This window comes from Excalfactoria chinensis, chromosome 1 (genome assembly GCF_039878825.1).
Source record: "Excalfactoria chinensis isolate bCotChi1 chromosome 1, bCotChi1.hap2, whole genome shotgun sequence".
Taxonomy (NCBI): Eukaryota; Metazoa; Chordata; class Aves; order Galliformes; family Phasianidae; genus Excalfactoria; species Excalfactoria chinensis.
In genome coordinates, this window is record NC_092825.1 from 168,156,200 (window position 1) to 168,180,891 (window position 24,692).

The following is a 24,692-nucleotide window of genomic DNA, read 5'->3' on the forward strand; positions in this document are numbered from 1 at the left end:
TCAATCTCTCTGCTGCAGCAAGCAGAAATGGCCACAGCCATGGGGTTCTCACCATCCGGGGCTCAGCAGAAGAGATTCTTGTGATCATGGAGCTGCTCTGTGGAGGTGAAAAGATTTGCCTTCATCACAGAAAAAAACAAACAACCCTTAGATACAGAGCCAGAGGTAATTAAAAATTCCTCTAATCCTCCCACTCTAATTTCCTTAATTTGATATGATAGAAATGATTCTATCTGAGTATTTATGTACTTCGTACAGACTGACGGGGGGAAAAAACCAACAGCTTCCCACCTAAGATCATAAGATTCCTTCTCCTTCGGAGAACATCTTGAGGAAAGCTGGATAATTACAAAGTAGCTGAAAGATCACACCTTGAAATAACTTTCCTTGGAACTACCAGTTTTACCCACAGCCTCTCTAGCCCTCCAGGCACTCCCACTCATACAAACTCACCATCAAAGCAAGATACCTCATGTCCAACAGACACCAAATGGAGACAGATCTTGCCAGATCAACTACAGAATTAGCCAGTTCAGAGCCAGGTGCAGCTTCATGATAGAAACACCAAAAGCTATGGGGGATTGTCGAGCTCAACCAAAAATATTTTCATGGCAAAAAGTGTACTGTGTCCAGATGTGGAGCGCTCAGTACAGGGGAGACATGGACCTGTTGGGGTGCATCCAGAGGAAGGCCACAAAAATAACACAAGATAAAGCACCTCCTATGAGGACAGGCTGAGATTGCTGAGGCTGTTCGGCCTGGAGAAGGTTCCAAGGTCAACTGAGAGCAGTCTTTCAATATCTAAAGGGGTTGTAAGAAGGAAGGGGACAGACTCTTTAGTAGGGTTTGTTGTGAAAGATCAAGGGGAAGTGGGTTCAAACTAAAAGAGGAAACATTTCAACTGGAGATGAGGAAGACATTCCCGTCCATTCTCGTCCATACTCAGGGTGCAGCTGGACGGGGCTCTGAGCACCTGTTGGAGGTGTAGGTGTCCCTGCTCATGGCAGCGAGTTGGGCCAGGTGGCCTTTAAGGGCCCCTTCCAACTCAACCGATGCTGTGGTTCTATGATTTTGTGGTCTGTACCTTCTCCATGGTCTGAGAGATTTCAACTACTCTTACTGCCTCAGCCTCTCCACCAGAATAACGCTGTTTGTTTGGAGTAAAGCCACTGCTCTGATCAGGTTTCAGAGTGGGAAGGGCTGGTTCTCTGTAATAAACATGGCCATATTTCCAACTAGGTGGTCTGCTAACAATTATTATTTCTCCTTCTCAGCCTTGATCTCTGCAAAGCTTCTTCAGATTTTTTTCTTTCTGTAGGACACAAGTCTTGCCTTCTACAGCAACGTGGCACCATCAGCTCATGTCATGCTTGGACACACTGGCTCACATTCATCTCACCAGAAGCTCTACATTAAGAGCAACCCTTGAAACAGCTCTTCAAGTAAATCCTTGCTTGCAGAAACAATATTAAAAAATAAACAAGCATTAACAACAAACTAAACAAAGCAAACCCACCCCCACAAAAAACAGATGAGGACAAAATCACTGACATCGGGGAATTTTTAGGCTTCTTGACATGCTATTTCCTTATGAGCAAATGCTGTTGAGAAGCAGTAATCTGACACATGTTCAGGTGGACCTTTTCTGTACAAATTTCTTGTGTTGACTGATTTTTGCTTATAGATATCAGATGCACAGTTCCTTCCTTTGCACCAATTCCGTCTGCTTTCATTTCACCAAAACAGCCGCCAAGTACTTCACAGATACAGAGACTCATAGAATGGCTTGTGTTGAAAAGGACCTGAAAGATCATTCAGACTCTACCCCCTGCCATGGGTTGCTTGACACCCACCAGCTGAGGCTGCCCAGGGCTCCATCCAGCCTAGCCCCGATCACCTCCAGGGATGGGGCACCCACAGCTCCCTGGGCAGCTGTGCCAGAGCCTCACCACCTTCTGAGTATAGAATTTCTAATCTAACATCTAGCCTAATCTTCCCCTTTTCTAGCTTAAAACCATTCCCCTTTGTCTTGTCATTATTAGACCACATGAAAAGTCATTCCTTTCCTTCTTGTAAGCTCGCTTCATGTCCTGGAAGGCCACAATGAGGGTCTCCTCAGAGCCTTCTCTTCCCCAAGCTAAACAAGCCCAGCTCCCTCATCTCGTCTTCCACAGGAGAGGTGCTCCAGCCCCCTGATCATCTTAATAGCCCTCCTCTGGACCCACTCCAGCAGCTCCAAATCTTTCCTATACTGGGGGCCCCAGGCCTGCGCACAGTACTCCAGATGGGGCCTCACAAGGGCAGAGCAGAGGAGGACAATCCCTTCTCTCTCCCTGCTGCCTCCCCTCTAATGATGTAGCCCAGGGTGCTGGTGGCCTTCTGGGCTGCAAGTGCACACTGCTGGCTCTTACCCAGTTTTTTGTTGGCCGTGAGCTGATGAAATGAAATCTCTGATTCTGGAGCAGTCTGTCCCACCTGACCTTGAAAAAGCCAAAGGACGTGCCAGGCCACAGGCGGTATTTCAGCTGCTCAGCATCAGGCTGTGGTTGATCAAGGGATGCTCTACCTGACCCAGTTCTGAATCAAACATATCCAAACCGATGGGATGCTCGCACTCCATCCAAGGGTTTGCAGAAGGAAGGACTCTCCTTCCTAGAAAACTCAGACTGCAGAAGAGGAAGGGAAAGAGAGGATGCGGGATCCCAGTGTAGCTGCAGCTCCAAGATGCAGGAGCACATGGACACAAACCTCCCAGGGAGCTGGCAAGGGGGCTTGGCCAGGGATGAAGGTGGAAGGTCTCATCTCAGAAGAATGTTCGACAACAGAGGAAAAGAGCTGTGAGAGAAAACAAGTGGTGTCATAGAGATGAGGCATGTGGTAGCTGGGAGGGAAGGGGAAGTTCGTCCAGGTTCAGTTCCAGGGGATTAATGACTGTCAGCGGGGAAGGCTGGCACAGGATTCCTGCTTCAGGTTTCAGCACTTTTGTTCCTCTTTCTTCCAGCTTAATTGAGTTATGATGATCGCAGTCATTGCATTTTTCAATGAGAAGGCAGCTCAGGGGCTGGGATGTCCTTCTGCAATTCCAGTTCCAGCAGCCTGCATCTGAGAGTTGCATGGAGGAGGAAAAAGTGCATTTAAGCAGAAAATGCTAATATATTTTAAATAAACCAAGTTATTCTGATGTGAAACACTGAAGTCTGAGGAGTTCCTGAAGAATTCTGCCACACCGCCTACGCTCTGGATGGGAATGTGCAGCCACGGCTCTGGTGCAGGATAAATGGATGAGGCTGGACACAGCAGTAAAGAGGTAAAACCAATTACCTGGCAAGAGGAATTAATTACTGGAATAAAAGTGTGAAGTAATCACAGAGCATTCGCTGCAATATTTCACTGCCTCTATGAGCAGTTAACAGGCACTGTCAGCTGAGCAGCTTGGGGCCTCTCCCAGCACACCATATAGCACCGCGCTCACCATAAATAACAGGTTCAATACATCTCTGCTTCCTTCCAGCTGGACCTCCAGGTCCCAGAGTTTTGTAAAGTTAACATTCCCCGAGGGTCAGGTACCAGAGATGCCTGTGCTCTAGCAAAATCTTTTCTTTAAAGCTTTTGCAAGTGTGAGATGAATGCTGGCTCCAAGCCCAGCGCTGCCCAACACACAGGTTTGGTTGGCAGCTCCCAAATGAGGCACTGCCTACCAGAACCACAGGATGGGGCTTCTCCTCCTCCTCCAGATACAGAAATATACAGGAGGGTGCCGAAAATTTGTCATCACTTCAGGCCTGGAGGGAGACGAGCGTTATTTGAGTTCATTCCTGGGAGCACATTTTGCTGGCTGCTGCTCTGACTGTCGGCCTCAGTCTGCAAACACTTGACCCAAATCCAGGGACGGAAGGAAAAAGCCTTCAGCCCATCCTCACGGCCTGCGCCCCGTCCCTCCAAAACAAACAGACCGCTATGTTTTGGCTTAGCAAAAACGTTGAAATAAATTACGTTTGATACAAGTGATAGCCCTATTTCAGAAGTGCAAGCTGCAGTACTCCTGCCAGAGCACGCTGTGAGCACCAACACACACCGCACAGCCAGCAATGCTGCTCCCCCCGCAGGGCGCCTCCAGGAGACTTCGGAAGATCCCCAAGGAGACCCCACAGCCTCTGGGCAGCCTGTGCCAGTGCTCCATCACCTGCACTGCACAGCAGTGCTCCTGGTGTTCAGAGGGAATCTCCCGTGTGCCACTTCGTGCCCACTGCCTCCTGTCCTGGCACTGGGCACCACCGAGCAGAACCTGGCTCCAGCCTCTCGCACCCTCCCTTCAGTTTTCTATGGACACTGATGGCTGAGCAGCCCACGATACTACTTAATTCTAGTAAGCTGGTTCATAATGTTTTCCAAATCTCTTAGTTACCGAAGATGTCCTAAAGTGACCTTATGCTACAGGTTCTGAAAGATCGCAAATATTACATTGATATCCTAAATGTCAAAAACACCAATAAAACCGAGATGTTTGGCTAGAGGTGGCTGGGCAGCTGCATCAACTTTGGGTATCTGCTATCTCTAAGGCTGGAGCACCTCTCCTGTACACAGGCTGAGAGATCTGGGCTTGTTCAGCTTGGAGGAGAGTCCGGAAGGAGGGGACCAATTTCTTTACAGTCAGATAAAGAGAACAATTTTAAACAAAAAGAGAGGAGATCTAGGTTAGGTATTAGGAGAAAAGAAGCTGTGGGTGCCCGTCCCTGAAGGTCCTCAAGGCCAGGTTGGATGGGGCCCTGGGCAGCCCCAGCTGGTCAGGAACAGGAAGGCAAACCTCAGGCAGGCTATACTGAGCACTCTTTTTATCCCTTCTCTTGTCTTCCAGAGGTAGGACGCATACCCATCCTTCTGGGCTTGAGGAACAAGGAGGGATTACAACACTGGCAGCACTGCTGTGATTGCACACGGGCAGTGTCAGACAGCACTCAGCTTTCCTGCTGCTGGGCCAAAGTCAAGAGAGCTTCAGAGCTGTGGAAGAGGTCCTGGTGGTACTGCTCAGCACACAATGAGGTCCCTTTCCATGTCTTTGTGCGACACAGGAAATCCCCATTCCCTTTTCATACATTTTCAGATCATTTGAGGAAAAAATGCTATAAGTCATCTACAGCAGCTGCTTCTTAATGTTTTCTGCTCCTCAATACCTTCATGACTCAGCTTGAGCCTCTCTTCCCCCTTCTTCTCCCTTGAAGACTTACCATGGATGAGGATTTTCTTGGTCAATCCTGTTTTCAAATACCGCATTGCCCCTTATATCCTGCCTAGCAGCAACTAGGACATAATTTCACAAGCACACAACATCCAACACAGAGGTGGAGGGGACTGCTGGCTCCTGCAGACAGCTTCTTACCTGTCCATAAGCGAAGCTAGCAGGACTCCCACCCAACTGGGCTTTAAGGAGGGATGTTGCCCAGAGCCCCAGACATCACCCAGGAGGGCAGGAGAGGTTACCGATGTTTCCTTTTGGCCTGGCTTGCTCAAGCTGCAAGCAAACCCAGAGGGCCTTTCTAGCCCCAGAAACCACACAGAAGTCGTGCAGGTCAGAAGGCCGTTCTCTTCCATTGCTATAGATTCAAAGATCTGTTTCTGCCCCACCACGTGCTGCAAATTAGAGCTTAGAAACAGAGGAAACAAAACCAGTTGTTATTTTCTCATTTTTAAGAGGGCAGGAGAGACCCACCAACGTAATGTTTTAGTGAAGTTAGGTGCATCCAGAAAACCAGTTACCCATAATCTCTTTTCAGACATAGCAGTAAACAGACACCTTTAGTTTTGATGCTTTGTGTGTGACTGAGCAACAATTCATACGTACATGGGACTATGCACCACTAAGTGAAGCTTCACCTCATATCCAGAAGCACATCCCAAGGGAGCACAGATCAATACAAACAAGGTGTGTCAGAAGGTGGTATAAAAGAAGATTTATTTGCAAATCACTTTGACAAAAAGGAAACAAGTATGTCTGAGATGCGCACGGTGGGGATTCCGCACCTGTTCTTTTGTCTTCTGACACTTGTATTTATATGAACCGTGGAATTCTTACAAAGTTCAAAAGGAGCTTTGAAGGTCTTTTTTTCCCCCTTTTGTCTCGTTCTGCTGTTCCCTCCACTGGCACACTTAGAGGAGACTCCAACTCTTTATAATAAGAAGCAGCACATATAAACCAAGCTTGTTCTGTTGTGTTTTAAGGAAAACTTGGACAATAGACTTTTCCCTTTTGTTCAGGACAGCGTTAAGCACCTCAAGATTCCCCCCAGGAGAAGTAATTCCCCCCAGTGCTGTAGTAACACAGAGAGTCCCACAATCAAACACACCCCACCCTGAAACGTCACATCTCTACTGAAACTTCAGGTCCTTTCTCATGTAAGATGCAGCACATCTGGTTATGATCAGAGTTTTCTCTTGGAAGTTGAGCTGTGTTTCATGTAAAAATGATAAAGGTTTGGTGTTTAATAAGAACTGCAGTGTATAAATGAACCTGGGATAAAGGCAATACAGACAGCGAGCTTATGTGATTGTGGAAGGGTAACCTCTAAATTAGAGCTGCTCACAGCAGTTACAAAGGAAGACAGCAGCATCTTCAGAACACTTCTTCAACCAACCTCCATCTCTCCAGCTTTCAAAAAGTCAGGACATTTCAACTCTGAAGTTGTACTTCTGATTAGATGAGATACAAAGCTGATTTCCAACTCCTTTATGTTCTCTGAGCAGATCTCGCACATTAAGCATACCTTGCTTTAGGGGAAAGTCCAAAGTGAGCACCACAGAACAAAGGAATGTCTGCTCAGAGAGGAAAGCAAGGACCCCAAACTAGGTCCACTTTTTTCCTCAAAACAGCTCTAGAAAATATTTCTTTTTCTAACAGGGACTTTCTGTCCCCAACCCTTTCATCAAGTTCAAAGTAATTCCAATACTCAACACTGGAAAAATAGCACTTTGTATTTTTTTCCTTCATAAATACAATAATGCAAGAAAAGATGCCTAGGCATCATTGTCACCAGTTCAAATAAGGCATTAATGAATGCATTAATGAATGCATTAAAGCATTCAAATGTAAATAAACGTGTTACATAAAGGTAAGCCCCGAATCTTTAAATAATGTTATAACAGTAGTAAGTGCTGTATTAGTGACAGCCACTGCATTCAGTTATCTTGGCAACAATGAGCAGGTAAACCAATGCAAGCCTTAGCCATTATTTTATTTTAGCCTACTTTAGAACAACTAAATAAGACCCAACTGAGTTTTCTCAGCCATCGATCTACATAATAATCCACCCCAGGTGTCTTCCCACCTGTTCTGAGAAATCTAGTGCATCTTCATGGGAAAAATATACTTGGTCACATCAATCAATTCAATGATTCTGGGAGCAAGGCACAGAACCCGGGATCTTCCTCAGGCTGGATGCCTTAGCTCACATCAGACTGATTCCTGAGCAAGATCAGAACTGAAAAAGTAAGAGACGAGGATTCAGAACAATTTTTATGCTGACAAACCTTGCTCTTTTTCAACCTCAGTTCAGCCATCCAACTTCAGAGAACGGTAAGAGTTTGCATTTACTTCCTGTTTCATACAGCTCCAAGCCTTTACCTGGAGCCCTTTCAACCTCCACAGCTGCGGCACACTGCAACAACCAAACTGCACATGCCCAGTTCTGTACTGGCCCCTCGTTTTTACGGTTTTAACAGTATTTTCATGAGATGGGATTTGCCACATCTCTTCTAAGTTACAAAAACTGGAAAACAACTACCAGAAAATCCACTACTTGCAAAGGAAGTATCATATTCACTAAGAAATCCAATCAGTTCTGAGCATGTATCTTTAAAAGCAACACGTGAAAAAGCCCTTCTGCAATCTCACAAGCCCAGCTAACAGATCTAGGCCTGACACCCAGCAGTGTCCAGGGGGTCTGCAAGTCTTGTACAAGTGATTCAGTTTTCAGTCATCATTAAAGGTTTTGGCAGAGTAAAATTATACGAAACCTGTAATACAGTTGTTAACATTTATAGTCCAATGATCAGTTAGAAGTATTATTGCATCTGAAGCGTAAAAATATAGGAGGTTCTATAAAGAAAAATTAAAATAGCGTTGATCTAGTACTGATAGTCATATAAAATTAACTCACAATTATGTAAGTTTCCATATTTAATTACACATTTAAAAATAAGTTATAAAAATAATTAAGCTTCTTTAAAACTCCTACGATATTTTCTTTTAGGAGTTTTTACTCAAATCTACTGTTTGTCTAGCATCAGCAACAGCTTCTGGTACTCGAACAGTCATATTATCCATTGACTTCTTCAAGCAGATCTGGCAGCCTAAACGCGATCTGTAAGGAAATAATATTGGTTTTAGTTCTAGCCAACCATGCACCTACCAGTATTTACAGCCCCACTGTATCCCCAACATTTAGCCAACCCAAACAATTTATGGTCCAGAAACTGACCCCCTACTACTGAATGGTCATAACCAAGAGAAGCAGCAAACCGCTTGCATGAACACAAATATAAGTCATATCAATCATGGGCATGGATTTACATCCTTAACTTGGGACATTTACGTTGGGAAGTTTAACCTGGGTACTTCCCACTTGCTGAGGAAACGTACAAATGGTGACCCTTCCATTTTCAATGACTTACTAATAGTTCAGCCAAAGGTAGGGACAGACACTTGATCTGCCACAGAACACTCAGCATCTCTGCAGAGACCAAGGCAATCGGATGGAAAGCTTCAGTAAAAGCAAGGACTAACTTACCCACAGTCTGAAGACAGCTGAAGAAAACTGAGCACACGTTAGTACAACTCACCTGGCAGCTTAGGTTAGTTTAACTTTTATAGCTTCCCAACAAGGTACAACCCGAGTGAGAAGAGATTAGGAACTTTTGGGTCACTTGTATCATACTAAAAGCTCATACCCAAGTCAAACATTTTGGATTTTTACAAAATTTCTACCTGGAATTCTATGTTTTTCCTTAAATACTTACAGGACAAAATACCTATTTATCTCCTCTTAACACAGTTAGCACTTAAGCAGGTATCTAAGAAGAAATATCTTCCTATGACTTAAATTAACAAAAGAAACACCTCTGTGGTAAGGTAATGGAGAGCGTGCATGAGCTGCCACATGGGGCACATTAACTACCTCCTTACATGCACAAATTATAGCTTCAGCAACTTCTAGCGTCTAAAATTTCATCTCTTCACAACTCGCTCACTGCGAGCTTAACACGTTTGCCAGCAATTACACACATGAAAGAAGCCTGACAACTTTTTAGCAGTTCATAAACAGAAGAGAATTACAGCTGAGGATCGTTGGAATTTTTAACACAAGAAAGTGGATGATGATACTCCATGAAAAACAGGAACATATTCTGAAAAGCATCTTTAGGGTCCTAAAAATTCACCCACCCAACCAAAACTTTATGTTCACAGAAACAAGCAAACATGGCTTGTGTATTGGATGAGGCAGATTTAAATAGCTTCTTAACATCATTTTTAATCTCAATAGTCACCACTGAATTAATTCTCTCTTCCATTTTTGCTTCTTCAGTCCAGCAAGGTGCAGCACCTTTCTCCACTGTTTTAACATCAGAGCTCAAGGCTCATTCCCTGCTTTTGCAAGGAATTCAGTTAATTCAACCTATACACCCTGATATTTAAGTGCTGAATCCATAAACTTCAGCAAGGATGGGCAATATTCCATGTCACCAGTTGAAAAATAATTTCATCAGTATAAGAACGTAGGCATAGAAATCATTTTAAAAGTACCATTACATTAATACGAACACAACACTTTCAAGCACATAGTGATCAACTGTTAAAGTTCCCAACTCAGCGCTAGATACAAAAGTGATGTTAATGACTGTGTACATCAGCTTCTAATTACTAGAATATCTGCATAAAATACCTTACCAGAAAATTTCAACTAATGAATACGCAAACATAACAGTAGCTTTAAAAATTAAATCATAAAGTACATCTCTACTCTAGAGATCTGTTTGCAAGGCTTAAATTGACTGAAATTTGTTTCTCAAAAATAACCAGTGCTAATTGCACGTGTACTCTGTAGTGTAACAATACATTTAACCTCATCTGCAATAGCACTTTGTTCTGAGCCTGCTACATGGCAGTACAAATAACTACATAAAGCTAACTCCTTCAGTAAGAAACAACCTTTTCCTATTCAAATTCTTCTACAGCGCTTGACATGGACCTCTGACCCGATTCTCCCCTCCCCTGACAGCCTAAGAAGGTTGGGCCCCCCAAAAGAACAACTTCGCCAACTCCTTCCAGTAGAAGCCATTCAAGCCTTCACCATTTTTACAGGTTTTCCCTTGCCTCCTCTCACTCTGCTATATGTTTTATGGATAAATTTTAAAAGGCAGTAAGTCGGTGCTGCACAAGTATAAAGACTTATATAATAGTTAATCTCTATCTAGGCACTGTACTAATTTCTGCTCGTTTCTTTTGTTTGTTTTTGTGTTTTTTTTTGTTGTTGTTGTTGCTGTTTTTTCCACCTGTTCTTATCTCATATGACAGACATCCCACTCACTTGCTTTTTAAATACCAAACTTTCAAGTGACATTCCTGGAAAGACACTAGCTAGCTGACAGCCCATTTCAAGTATGTAAAGCCACCACTGTTCACCTGCCTCTCCATCATTAAGACAAGCACACCCAGCAGGTCCAGGGACTCCTCACTCTACTCTTCCCTGATGGGACCACATCTGGAGTACGTTGCCCAGTTCTGAGCTCCCCAGTTCAGGAATGACTGAGAACTCCTAGAGAGACCAGTGGAGGGCCACACAGATGACTGAGGGCCTACAGCATCCCTCTAAGGACAGACTGAAACCTGGAATGTTCAGCCTGGAGAAGAGAAGATAGAAGGGATTTTATCAATGCTTATAAATATCTACAGGGAAGGTGCCAAGTGGACAGGCTGTTCTATTTTCAGTGGTGCTCAACAACAGGACAAGGGGCAACAGGCACAAACTGGAGCACAGGAAGTTCCATATATCATGAGAAAGAACTTCTAAAGTGTAAGGGTGACAGAGCACTGGGACAGGCTGCCCAGAGACACTGTGGAGTCTCCTCTGCAGATATTTAAGACCCACACAGACACTTTCCTATGTAATCTACTGTAAGAAACATGTTTTGGCATGGGAGTTTTATTAGGTGATCTCCAGAGGTCCCTTCCAGCCCTATGATTTTGCGATCTATTAACATCAAATTCTATTCCTGTCAATCAATTGGAGAAGATTCCCCAAGGTTGTTTTTTTCCCCTACCAGTAACACAGTACCATATACCATCTTTGTCATCTTAGTCTTCATCTTTTTTTTTCCCCAGGTATTTCATAGATATGGTCAATGTACAAAATCTAGCACACAAGTTTCAGATCCCACTTGACCACTTACATTTACAAGACAGAAAAGTACTTATATCATGTTGAAAAACAGTATTTTTTGACTAATTAATGGGCCTTTGCTCTTACCCCGCAGCAATCCAGAACTCAGTAAAGGAGTCTGGAAGCCAAGCAGCTTCTGATAGTATGAAGTATCCTTCATGTTCTGTGATCCATTTAAGAACTCCCATATCTGTTACTTCTGTCTAAATAAGCTCTGTTGAATTCTTTCCTTACTACTATTTAGCAATAGCTAAAAAAAAACAACAGGCAACAGACACAAGCCTAAGGAACCCAGTATGGAACTAACTGTTCTCTATAGTCAATAATGATATTTTAATGGTTAACTTGCTACCTTCCATTCCTATAGCTTGGAAGCTGGTTAACTAATTAAACCTCATAAAGAGTAGCTCAGCAATGTCATATGAGTTCCTTTAGAACTCCTGGGTGAATACCACCTACCCTTTCCATTTGTTACTACTGATTTATTTGTAACGCTACTACTTCCACGGACACATAAGAGAGATCTTTCAAGAAAGCTTTCAGTGCATGGAGATCCTGTAAAAGCTCCAGAGAAAACAATGCAAAAAAACATCTGCTGTGACATTAGCTCTTTGCATTTTAAGTACAGCATCTGCATCATCTATTAATTCCTCATGCAGATGACCTTTTTGCTTCTGATAAGAACAAACAGCCTGCTGAAAAGTAGAAGAGGATTTGTTTGGCTTTTACCTCAGTATTTTTTAAACATTTAATTTGCCAGGGTTTGCTTTCCTTCCCTCTCATCTTATTACATTGAATAACCCCTATTATTCTGAAGTATTATTCTGAAAACAAACAAGTTTGTTTTAGCCTTTTTAATCAGTCCCTCATTTTAAGAGGTATTAATACTCACAACAGCTGCTAGTTGAAACTCCTCCAGTTCCAGAGTCACTGACAAGAAAAAACTTTTAGCCTTAAACTTTTACTGCAATGCTCTGCCCTGTCTCTATTACAAAGCTTTGTACTAGCATAACACCAGGCAGCCTGCAGTAAACCAGAGGATCATTTCAGCACTGTCCTTCAGAAAGCTGTCCTTTCACACATGAAAGATTTCTGGCCATAGAAATGACACCATGACAGGAAAAACCAACAAAACACCAAAGTCTTCAGAAGGTCTAAAACTTAGTTTCTCTCAAAATTCTTTGGACTAAACTAATATTTAAACAGAGAACTCTGGCTTCCTACTGCTTTTCAGTTCTTCAATTAAAAAAACAAACAAAAAAACAACTTGTTTTAAGCCTTTAATTAAAAGATGGACAGAGAAAAACAGAAGCTGAAACAGGCTTCTTAGCTTGACTTCTTTGCCTTCTCTATCTCCTAAAAAGATAAGATTTGGCTGAAATGAGGAAAAAAAAGTGTACTGTCACGCAGAAGAGATTTGTACAAGATTCCAGTGTTACTGGCAAAAGGAGATAAAAAGCTTAATTCAAAATACCTCCTTGCAGACACACTGAAAATTTAATACTGTACAGGCCAGGTATAAAACCTTCTGAGATCACTGGAAAGACTCACAGAAACTTCAAGAAGCATTTCCTTTGAAACCTGAAGGAAAGAGCTAATAAAACTCACTCAGCACAACTGCTTATACCTCATGTGGCTACATTCTCTGAGACAGGCTATGTGTACAGCAGCAGGTAGCCCACGAGGAACTGGTGTGTGAAACAAAATGCTCTGAAATGAGAATGTTATGGGGCATGTGACAGTGGGGAAGATAAAGAACAGAGGAGTAAAACACTCTGACATGAGTGGAGACACAGCCACGTGGAACACCTCAGCCTGGAGAAAAGAAGGCTCAAGAGAGATCTTATCAATAGATACAAATGCCTGAGAAGCTGTGGAGTCTCCTCTTCGGAGATATTCAAAAGCCTCCTGGACGTGGTCCTGGTGACCCTTATTCTGGGTAGCCCTGCTTGAGCAGGGGCTGGACCAGAGGAGCCCAAAGATGCCTTCCAACTTTAGCAGTTTTACAGTTCTGCAAAAGGAGGGTCTGATACAAACTGAAATACTAATGTAAACACATCCATAAAATAAATTAACTAACTGCTGATTGTTAGGATCAGAAAACAGAAGGGAAGCAAAAAGGAAGTTCAGACACAGGAACACAAAAATGGACAGCATTTTCACCAACATTTCATCATCAGTACCAACATTAGTATGAACTCAATATTTCAACTTGCCAGTCCTACCCATGTAACAGAATGCAGCTATTCACTAAAAGCTGATTAAGGTGCTTTAAGAACACTGGACTGCTCCACTTGCAAACCCTCCTTTCCATTTACTGATGTAGCAAAGCATTACATTGCCTTACGTTTCTGTGAGACCATACGCCAGGTCTAGCATGTCCATCTCTTCATCAGTAATTGCATCTAGTTTCTCAAATATGTGGTCTTCAAAGATTAAATGACAAGTTGAACAGGCTAATGTTCCTTCACATGCACCTAAAGAGAACAGCAAGTTAACAGAAAATTCCAGATAAGTCAATTTCACAACAATACTTTAATATAGAACATGTTTATGCTAACATAATAAACAGCGTAACTCATCACCAGGCTGTAAGAAGCACACGGAAAGCACTGTGCTGCTACACTTCAGAATGGTATTAGCAACACGTCTTCAAACCCAACACGACACTGTTCTGCATGATCCAATTATGAAAATATATCACATCTTCATGTACATAAAAATACATGTGGGAAACTTTAAAGAACTGTAAAGTGCTGAATGTAAAAGCTGTCACATCAACAATTTGTGTCTTTTAACATTGGGGAAAATAGTAATAAATAAGTTAAAAAGAAAAATCACACTAAGAAGACTGTTTAAACAGCAAAAGGTCTTACTGCAATTGCCAAGCAGCAGCAAACTACTCGAGGGCAGCTGAGCTTTACAACAGTTTGATTTCAATACACACGTTTCTACCACTATTACTGCATGTAGGATGCCCCCTGGTGATAGAAGTAAATAGATAACACCTGCATTTTACATTTATTTCCTCATTATCCAACGCCCCTCTCGAAAGAGCACTATGCTTCTACATTATTTCCAGTGCACTACTTCTCTGCTCTAGTATGATGCTTCATTATCAAATTATTATTGAAATTATGTTATATATGTTCTAATTAAAGATTGGTAAAAGTATCTCAAATATTTTGGATATTATTTACGATCTATTAACAACATTATCTTTTTTACTCCACTTTACCATAATGTTTTAACATGGCTGAAATTAATGTGAAATGAGAAGACCTTAATTGCAGACTAAAGAGTAGCCATACACCTATAGAATGGATTTATTTAATGACATCTAACAGTAGCTATGTCAACGTGCTGTGCATTTTTTGGTTTATTCTTTGAATGTAAACAACCCTTAACAATATTCTTTAGAATCTTAAGGATTTTACTACTAGCAATGACATGTATTCATACTTGAATAAAACACACATTACATTTCAAGCTGTGCTGAGCTAGCGTACTTCCCCCCACTGTGCAATTTCTCTATGCTATATATATTCATTCATGCAAACCGTAATCCCACTTCCTGCTTTACTTTGCATTATTCCTTCTTAAACTCTCATTAATTTTAACATATGCCCTGAAAGTTTGCTTTGTATAGTCAGAAGCCTGTAACTACCAGGGAACTAGCTGTGGAAAGTCCAGAGTTTGGAGGAAAAGGGAGGTTTAACTTCCTTCTGTTTTGATTTTAAATAGAACTTGTAGTGAGTTAGAACACCCCAAACACATCGGTCTCCTTTACCTCGCTTCTTTTATAATAAGTTTCTGCTCTTCTTTGCAAACTGACATAATACCCGGTTGTTTCTTTCATTGGCCATTCAAATACTACAGCAATATGTGCTACAAAAAGCCAAATAACAAATTCAGATCACACAACAATAGAGAAGTAACTCATGGTTAGAAATACACCATTTTAGTGTGGCCTTCAGAAGCTTTCAGCTCAAATCTCCCAAGTGGCATCTCTCATCTTCACAGAGAAATTGTCCAAGCAGACAGAGATTGGGTTAGGAAAGTTAAAGCACTGATAGAATTGAATCATGCCAGAGACACAGACGGCAACAAAAAAAGCTTCTCTAAACATCGCCAGCAATAAAATGAAGACTAAGAAAAATGTGAGCCCCCTCTGGAAGGAAACAAGAGCTGGTTACGTGGGATACGCAGAAGGCTGAAGTTCTCAAACTTACTTGCTTCAGCCTTAATCAGCAACTGTTCTAGCCACACTGTCTAAGTCACAGAAGGTAAAGGGACTGGGAGGATGAAGAACTGCCTGCTGCAGGAAGAGATCAGACTCAAGGCATCTAAGGAACCTGAATACGCACAAGTCCATGGGACCTGATGGGATGGATCAGAGCATTCCAAGGAACTGGCAAAGCTGCTAAGCTGCTATCCATCGTACTCTTAAAGTTGCAGCAGTTCAGTAAAGTTCCCACTGACTGGAAAAGGAGAAATATAACCCTTATTTTTTAAAAAGAAAAAGGAAGACCCAGTGAACTACAGGCCAGTCACTCTCACCTCTGTGCCTGGCAAGGTCACAGAGCAAATCCTTCTGGTAACTATGCTAAGGCACATAGAAAATAGGAAGGTGATTGGTGACAACCAGTTATGACTTAATTAAGGGCAAATTGTGCCTGGCAAGTCTGGTAACCATCTGTGATGAGGTTACAGTGTTGGAGGAAAAAATCATCTTCTTGGACTTGTACAATGCATTTGAAACTACCCCAACACAGCATTCTCGTCTCTGCACCAGAGGCATGGATCTGACAGATGGACCACTGAGTGGATAAAGAATGGGCTGGATGGTCACACCCAGAGTTGTGGTCATGTCTAGGTGGAGATCAGTGACAAGCAGTTGTCCCTCAGGGGACTGGCACAATTTAACATCTTTGTCAGTGACATAAACAGTGGAATTGACAGCACCTCCAAAAAGTCCACAGACAACACTCATCTGACTGGTGAGACCTAGATACAGCAGAGGGAATGGATGCCACCCAGAGGGACTTGGATAATCTGGAGAGGTCAAACCTTATGAAGTTCAACAAGGCCAAGTGTAAGGTCCTGCACCCAGGTTGGGGCAATTCCAAGCACAAATACAGGGTGGGAGGAAAATGAACTGAGAGCAGCCATAAGGTGAAAGACTTAAGAAGGGAGGACTGGGAGGGGTGGGGGGGGGGTAGGGAAGTCAATGAAAAACTCAGCATGGGCTGGCAACATGCAATTGTAAGCCCAAAAATCCAACTGTATCCTGATCTGCATCACAAGAAGCCTGGACAGCAGGATAAGGGAGGTGACTGTCCCCATGTACTCCACTCTTGTAAGACCTAACCCTGCAGTACTGCATCCAGCTTTGGGGGCCCTGTTCTAAGGACATGGAGCTGTTGGAGCAGATCCAGAGGAGGCCACAAGGATTATCAGAAGACTGAAGCACCTCTCCTGTGAAGACATGCTGAGAGGGTTGGGGTTGTTCAGCCTGGCAAAGAGAATGTTCCAGGGAGAACTTATAGCAGCCTTCTAATATGTAAAGAAAGGTGCCTACAGGAAAGCTGGAGAGGGACTCTTTATCAGGGAGTGTAAGTTATAGGACAAAGAGTAATGGTAAATTTAGATTTGATACTATGACAAAATTATTTACTCAGACGGAAGTAAGATACAGGAGCAGGCTGCGCAGAGATCTGGTGGTTGCCCCATCCCTGGAAGTGTTCAAGGCCAGGCTGGCTGAGGCTTTGGGCAACCTGGTCTACCAGGAGATGTCCTTGCCCATGGCAGAGGGTGGAACTGAAGGGTCTTTGAGGTCTGTTCCAATCTAAACCATTCTATTATTGCTTAGATTCCTCCTTGACACCATTCTGTCACAATTATCCTCCTTCAATTCCTTCAAGCAAGGCTCACCCCAAATATCTTTAAGAACTAGATCCAAAATACTCTATACACCCACAGGAAAAAAAAAAAGTATTTTCTTTGGACTCTTTTCCACATCCAGGTTTTATAAATACATTCATAAATACTTATGAATGAAATGGTAAAAGATCCTTATTTCCAAACACTGAATATAGTATTCAAGGAATCCACTTACCAAAACCATCTATGTCTAGATTATTATCAACAACAACATCCAGCAATGAGTCTCCAGGTTTTCCTTTGGCTGTTAGCTTGTCACCATCACGGTTTATGAAATGAACAGTTATTTTATCTTCTGAGCTGAAAAAGAAAAGCACATAACAGAACTAAAGAAGCAAATCCATTATATTTTATATCTTTACATTTGACTGAATACTGCTCCAACAATAACTTCTATCAATGGCAGGAACACAGAACTCTAATGGAGTTACTGACTTTTCAAAGCTGTAATAGTTATAGGCATTCACTGGTGACATGAAACACAAAGACATGAAAAACAACACCAAAAACCCCTTTGCTTATGTTTTGTCACTAGAAGCCATACAGAATCCTGATGCTTCACCTTTCACCAAAGGGATTCAATGCTTTCTTTTAGACACACTATTTGTATTTTCGCCAACTAAAAGAGCTGACTTGAAGTACTTCACATTTCTCTGGGAACTCACACTTTGCATTTACAAAACGATCTGGCAGATAACACTAAAAACAATTATCAAGTTTAAGATCTTCCCATGCACAGTTAGAACTCAAGGCATTTCATTACCTCTACAATCTAATTCTGTTATCCTTCCAATAACAGAAGTAGTCCAAAAGTATTTACCTTTTTTGACTGCAGGTTCTCTTAGAATTTCACCTTGTAAATATTTCTAGTGAAGTGCATCAAAATTTCAACACAGACATGAAAGCAAAGTCTCCTACTTTGCTTTTCAGGCAGTTGCGTATACTTAAGTTTTTATGCAGAATGCAAGGGAATTATTTTTCTTAAGGCTAACGCTTTTGATATGGAAAAAAATCTGGTGTTCCATATGGTTTCTTTTCACAAGCAAATTAAAGGACAGTCGTTAATATAATAGCAAATAAAACACAGTTCATTAGAATAAACTGTGCTCTTTATCAGAGCAAGCAAAACTCACTAGAAAGGGAAGAAACGCGCTGAGAGGTGAGAGATACAAGTAAAACAACTGAAAGGTAATGCAACATCTATATCTCAGTGTGAAATCCACACTTAAGAACAGCTCACTTCATATTACATATGCTCTTTGTAATAACTGTGAGCTCTAAGTGATCTACAACACAGAACACATACAAGCCTGAAAAACCAAGCCACCTCCTAGGAAACTTGTATCAGGGGAGCACTTCCAGCAAGCCATTCTGCAGAAGTTTAAGTTACCACTATGCTCTTCTTTCCACTCCTCTGCTCAGCCTTCCTGCCTCCCACAGCAAGAATGAGGAAACCAGCACCCACCTTCCAGATACACAGTGCAAAATCCACCGCCTTCATCAACAGACAACCTCACTAATAGGTTTCGATTGCATCTGCAAAAGCAGAGTTTCCAATTCTGAGAGCTAAAGTAAACCAGCAACAATGTTGGTTTGAGTTTGTTTTAGGTTTTTTGTTTGTTTAAGTTCTTCAAGATGTACTTCCAGAGCTCACTGAAGCACTCATTCACCAGAACATTTCTGTCAATATCTCCTAGCAGGAGACAGGGATGCAGTTACATGGGCTTAAGATGTCTATCAATGCAAGTGGTAAAAATGCATTCAATATCTAAAACAGACACTTTCTCCCACTACAGAATAAGGCAATCACCAGTAACACAGCCCAAATAGCAAGATGTCTGACTACAATCCTCTGAGATGACAGGAACCTTCCTAAGAGTCTCCTTAAGAGGCCCTTCGTAGGCAGGTTTTCACAACACACCTGAACTATCTTCCTCAGTGATTACACTTCAGTCTGGAATAACAGCAGTGTCAGATTAACCACAGATCTCCCATCCCTCCTTTGTTCACTTCACCTCTAGCACTCACAAGTGCCCTGCAGTGAACTGGGCTGGAAACAGAATGGGCTAAAAACCAATCTTGGCAGCCCTGCAGCCATATGAACAGCAGAACTGATACAGTCAGATCTACCTGTTACATGACACATCTGTTTAAAATGAGAAGACAGGAAAAGCACCCCTCTTTCTGCAGCCAACATCTTACACTGGCTTCTACCAGCTGTGGGGCAGCAACAGGGCTGGGCATGCCCAACTGAAGTGCCGTCTTTAAGCCATCAGTTTTTGTTAAAGAACATTACCAAATTAATCCTTCCTATGAGGATTAATCCACCTGGTTGATCACTGAAACTGAAATTTATTTGTAACAAAGTTTAAGACTCTTTGGTCTCCCAGTAGTATCTGTCTTCCTGGTGCTGGAACAGGCTGCCCAGAGATGTTGTGGATACCTGGTCCCTGAAGGTATTCAAGTCCAGGTTGGATGGGGCCCTGAGCAATCGATCTAGTATTAAATGTGGAGGCTGGTGGCCCTGCATGTGGCAGTGGGGTTAGAGCTTCATGATCCTTGCGGTCCATTCCTGTGATTCCTGCACAGACAGAAAGTTTAATTTCCAAATCACCGAGGCTTTACAATACATAAACCTGACTGCTGAAAATGCTTCCAGAAGTGTAAGTACATCACTTGTCACAGGGTCAGAATGGACACTGTGCACATCTTTTCAACGGAGAGATTCCACCAGAAGAAAAATCACACCTATGTGGAACAACTTTAGGGTTTATAAGTTTCAAGCAATGTGGCTTTTATCTACCCAGACATCATTTACACGGGGAAAGAAGAAAAGCAACAGCAAACAAACAACAAGAGCAACAAAACCCCCAGCACTCTGTGAACTGCTCACAGAAAACTAACATGAAATATATGCCAGGTCTTGTGCAAGCATGAATAGCCTCAGGGTTCCTGGAAAGAACCAAACATATTTCACGTGATTCACTTAGAACATAAATATCGCAATTCATACTTAGATTAACTTCTTTTTTTTAAAGCTATATGTTAAAAAAAAAACAATTCATGTGGTTGCCACAGTACTATTAATATTGTTATCAAGTGTCACTAGGGTACCCTAAATTAAGCATACAGCAAATGAACTGAACAGTAGCCGAGAACTGTTAAGTGCTGTTAGTTGTCCCTCCTTTGCACAAAAGCTGAAAGAACACCTCTCCTCCCTTGAAAAGGGTATCCTTCCCAGTCTTCAGCCACTACCTGCATGATAAGTGTCATGTGTACTCCTCCAAACAGAACTGTACCTGAGTGTTGCACATGGAGAGACCAATTCTATTATTCCCAGATTTACTGATTAAACGGCTCGTCCAACAGCCCAACCTGACTGTCAGAAGAATCTACTACGCAAGTCTTAATTAAAATACGTAAGTTGTAAATTGAAACTAATCCTTAAAACATACAGCAATTACGTAGCGTAATAAAAGCACTGTATGAGTATCTAAACTGCTGTAGGAGAACTGCTAGAGAGCTGCTGTTCCCCACTAAATGCGAAGTGGGGATAACAGGAAAAAAACAGACTGAAGAAAAAGATGGGAATGAAAACAATGCCTGCTGCCTCACTGACACCCTTGGAAATCTCTGCTCACAAGAATCCCTGCTGCTGATGACTTTATACAGCTAGGCTTTCAATTCCTGGACAAAAGTATAGGTAAGTTTACACGTATCTACTATCATCAATCTTTTTATTGGGCTGACACTGGCTGATTACACAAAGTTAAGGAACCAGGTCTTAATACAACATCCAGAAAAAGTAAGACTTAGAAAAATAACCAGCAGAAAATTGAGGAAGTACTTACAATCAGGTAAGAAAACATTTTCCCTTTACAGTAATCTATTTCCTCCCATTTGTACCTAGTTCAATCACTTCAATTTGTTAAGTCTTGGCAATGCTTTAAAAGATCTTTTTTATGTTTTGACCTCAAAACAACAGATAGCCTGGGCAAGTCACTGGAGACTTATTTTAAGGCACTGGGCTGGGTCACTCAGAAGAGATCTAAGTAGGCATACAGGAGACCTGGATTAAAAACTTCTTTGCACTCTGTATTAAGAACATTTTCTGGAACAAAATAAGAGCAGCTACAGGAGATCTTAAAAGCAAACTACTGAAATGACTCCTATGAATCTATAGGAGTTGGACTTGATGATTTTTATAGGTCCCTTCCAACTTCCAACTATTCTATGATTCCAACCACAGTTGTGAGAGCCACTCAGCAGCTGGGAGCAGTCCAGGCTACACCCACAGTGCTGGGCAGCTGGCTGGGGTCCCTGCTCTAAGCCAAAGGGCCTGACAACCAAGGTAAGCTGGCCTTTAAATCTGTATTTTCAATACTGGAAGCAGGCTGTTTGAATACTCGAGGTACAGAAGGGAAGGCAGTCTTTGATGATACTTACTAAAGTGCAAACCAACAGGTGAGGGCTGTGTGACATTATAAGACAGCCCGGTCAGGGCTCCACAGCTGTAAGTACAAGGGCTTTTCAGTGAAGAGCTATGCTATAAGCAAGGACGCGTCTCCGCGGTGCTCCCAGCACCCAGCCTGCTAACGCACCGTAGCAGCGAGCATGGCGCCGCACGGTGACCTCCCCGGGAAAGCCCAGCAGCTGAACTCCGCACTCCGGCTCTACCAACACGCATCGCCCGCAGCCCGGTCACAACGCAAGGCCCGTCCCGGCCGAGCTCCGGGCTCCCCCAGCCACCGGGCACGACGGGATCTCCAGCAACGCGGAGCACGGCCTGACGGAGAGACGGCAGAGCCTCGAAGCCGACACGGAGCCGAGGAGGCGTCGGAGCGGGCCAGGACACAGAGAGGGCACGGCGGGAAGGTCACGCAGCGCCGCCCGGCACGACCGCCCCGCGGCCCCGGGCTCCCTCAGCGCGGCCGCCCCACGAGTGAGCCCGCCCGTCGCCCCAACCCGCTTACCTGCGCGCCGCCCGGGCCGAGAGGCTGAGCGGCCGCAATGACCTCACGGCCGCGGCGCTGCAGCTCGGCCCCGTCCCCGCTGCCGGTAAGACGGAGAGGAACCAGCGGCGGGAGGGGGCGGCGGCGGCCCGGAACAGCAGGCGGACCGGTGCCGGAGCGGCCATGGCGTCGGGCGGGCAGCGCGAGGCCTCGGCACCGGGAGGGGTGGGGGCAAAGTCTTGGCTCTTACGCCTCCGGCGCAGGCTGCGACGACTTTCGTAGCGGTCTACGCTATCCACGTAACGCGCTACCCGCCCCCTTCTGGCGGCATCTAGAGGAGACCGCGGGGTGGGAGGAACGGCGGTACGCAAACTGCGCGACGTAGCGCTGCGTAGCTGCAGGCGGGACGGGAGAGGCGCAGGGCTGCTCGTCTCCAGGGCCGGCGTTCTCGCGTCGTTCCCTCAGTGCCGCCGCAGGCGGTGACAGGTCCCTGCTAACAAATCCAAGCCCTGCTTCTCCCGGGAGGTTCTCCCGTGGAGCTCGAGGTGAGATGGTCCCCTCCCCGGTTTGTTCTGAGCGACTTCTTGACTCCCCAGGTCCTCCTTGCTATTTGTTCTGAAAGGAGATGAGCTTATAACACACAGGTATCAGCAGGCGGCCCTCGGAGGATTTCTCAGGACGAGAATTCAAGTATCAGTATGGAAACGTTGAGATTTCCTCGATGTTACAGACCATTTGTGGCCCTAAGTCGGCTTTCTGCAGTGCACACGTTGGTCTGCAAGTTTTGACCAGAATCATTGTGTGATCATTTTATGAACCACGTGTCCCTTTTCACTTCTTATTAAAGAACTGTTAACAGGATGAGTTCTTGCTTTCCTCAACTGAACACAGCAAGCTCTGAGCTTTGTTTCAGTTCCTTCCATGTGGGACCTACATCCATATGGTGCTTTCATGAAGAAGGCCGTTTCCATTAACCAGCTTTACCCCCATGTTCAGCACATTCCCAGCTCTGTCATTGCCCTCAGATGACCATGGTCCTGAGCACGTCACCCATTTGTAAATGTTAAGTTGGCAGAGTCCAAAGTCAGAAGCTTCACTGATTAGAGCTGTTGCAGTAAAAGCTAGAAGTGAGGTGCTGTCTCTCCTTCCTCCTGGGGGCCTCTTTGAAGCAGAAGTTTTATGCTGGCCCTTGCCTCCTGCACAGTGCAGCCATGTAGCAGCTGTATTTGCATTGTCTGACGTCTCCAAAGGTCTGTTTGGCCTTGACTCAGACTCACTGACTTAGCATCCTGATAAGGCTTTAGATGTGCCTCGTCACCGTGGCCTTGCTGAGTGAACAACTAACTGCTGCTGACCCTGACTGCTATCTTGCAAACCAATTTTGACTCTGGCTTGCTGCTATGCTCCCTGACTCCTTGGTGAGGTGACTGCTTTCCTTGCCTCATTGCTCCACTTGGCTTCCAGCCACATTCCCTTGCAGAGTTACCATCTCTTGCTGTTCCCTGACGTCTCCCACACCCAAACACAGAGCCCTCCTATGTTGTTTCTTTGCATTTTCTATATAATGTATGCTTTTGTGGTGGGCAAGTTTGAGAAAAAGGCAGAGCAATTTGGTCAGGATACCCAGATGAAAAGCAGCAGACTGAAATAAAAGAGACAAAAATAATTCATGGTGTGTGTATATAAAACATCTTTCTGAACCTCACATTGCTTGTGTAAAAGCATTGTTGCTTGTCTGCATGACATTGTAAGGATAAACATTTTGCTATACAAGCTTCATCTTTCCTATGTATTTGTGTAGGTTCTAGCATATTGGGAAACATATATATATATTACAATTACGTACTCCTTTGTTTTTAAGCTCCTATTTGCAGGAGACCAACAAACCACTAGATGGCAAACAATTTCTACGAGATAATACCCATGTATTTATACAGTCTTCTGCTCCCAGCTTTATAACTGAGGCTTTGGGATGTAGTGCAATGGAAGTTCATAGGAATCTGGGATGAAGATGATGCAGTCCTGCTCGCCTCACCCTCCCTTTTGCTGTTTGGTGTTCATGCAGCCAGGTGTGGAGAGTGTTCTGAGAGGTTACCTATGCAAAAATAACCTAGCAAAAAACAAAAGGAAGCTGAAAGGGCTGTTTCCAGCCTTTTAAGTTCCATCAACCAGCTTACAAAACAAGAAAGTTTATTCTGAGAGCAGCTGTCTCATCTTGGTTTGTTTTATGCTGCTCAGCAATGGTATCACATTTCTCCTATCTGGCATGAAATTCCAGGGTTCAGGAGGACAACAACATTCTGCATGTATACAAATGATCATCAGATAATCTCCACAAGTTACTGAAGATGACCCCGGTGACTCCTGG

At 43.5% G+C, this 24,692-nt stretch overlaps 1 protein-coding gene across 1 annotated transcript; it reads right to left on the reverse strand.

The window, feature by feature from the left end:
* Positions 1 to 7,207: 7,207 nt before the first annotated feature.
* On the reverse strand, positions 7,208 to 22,910 carry FDX1 (ferredoxin 1). The gene is made up of 4 exons (XM_072326607.1): positions 22,346 to 22,910; positions 17,548 to 17,672; positions 13,777 to 13,906; positions 7,208 to 8,354 (listed from the first exon to the last, which is right to left on the reverse strand). The coding sequence occupies exons 1-4, from the start codon at positions 22,507 to 22,509 to the stop codon at positions 8,240 to 8,242; spliced, it is 534 nt and encodes a 177-aa protein (XP_072182708.1). The 5' UTR covers positions 22,510 to 22,910; the 3' UTR covers positions 7,208 to 8,239.
* Between the last annotated feature and the right edge of the window lie 1,782 nt (positions 22,911 to 24,692).

Bases quoted from the DNA above. Each gene is read 5' to 3' on its own strand.
- FDX1 (XM_072326607.1), bottom strand. From the start codon at position 22,509: ATGGCCGCTCCGGCACCGGTCCGCCTGCTGTTCCGGGCCGCCGCCGCC. The intron at 13,907-17,547 runs GTAAGTGGATTC...TGTTCTCTTTAG, and splicing joins TCTAGACATAGATGGTTTTG to GTGCATGTGAAGGAACATTA. The intron at 8,355-13,776 runs GTAAGGCAATGT...ATTTCCTTACAG, and splicing joins GCGTATGGTCTCACAGAAAC to ATCGCGTTTAGGCTGCCAGA.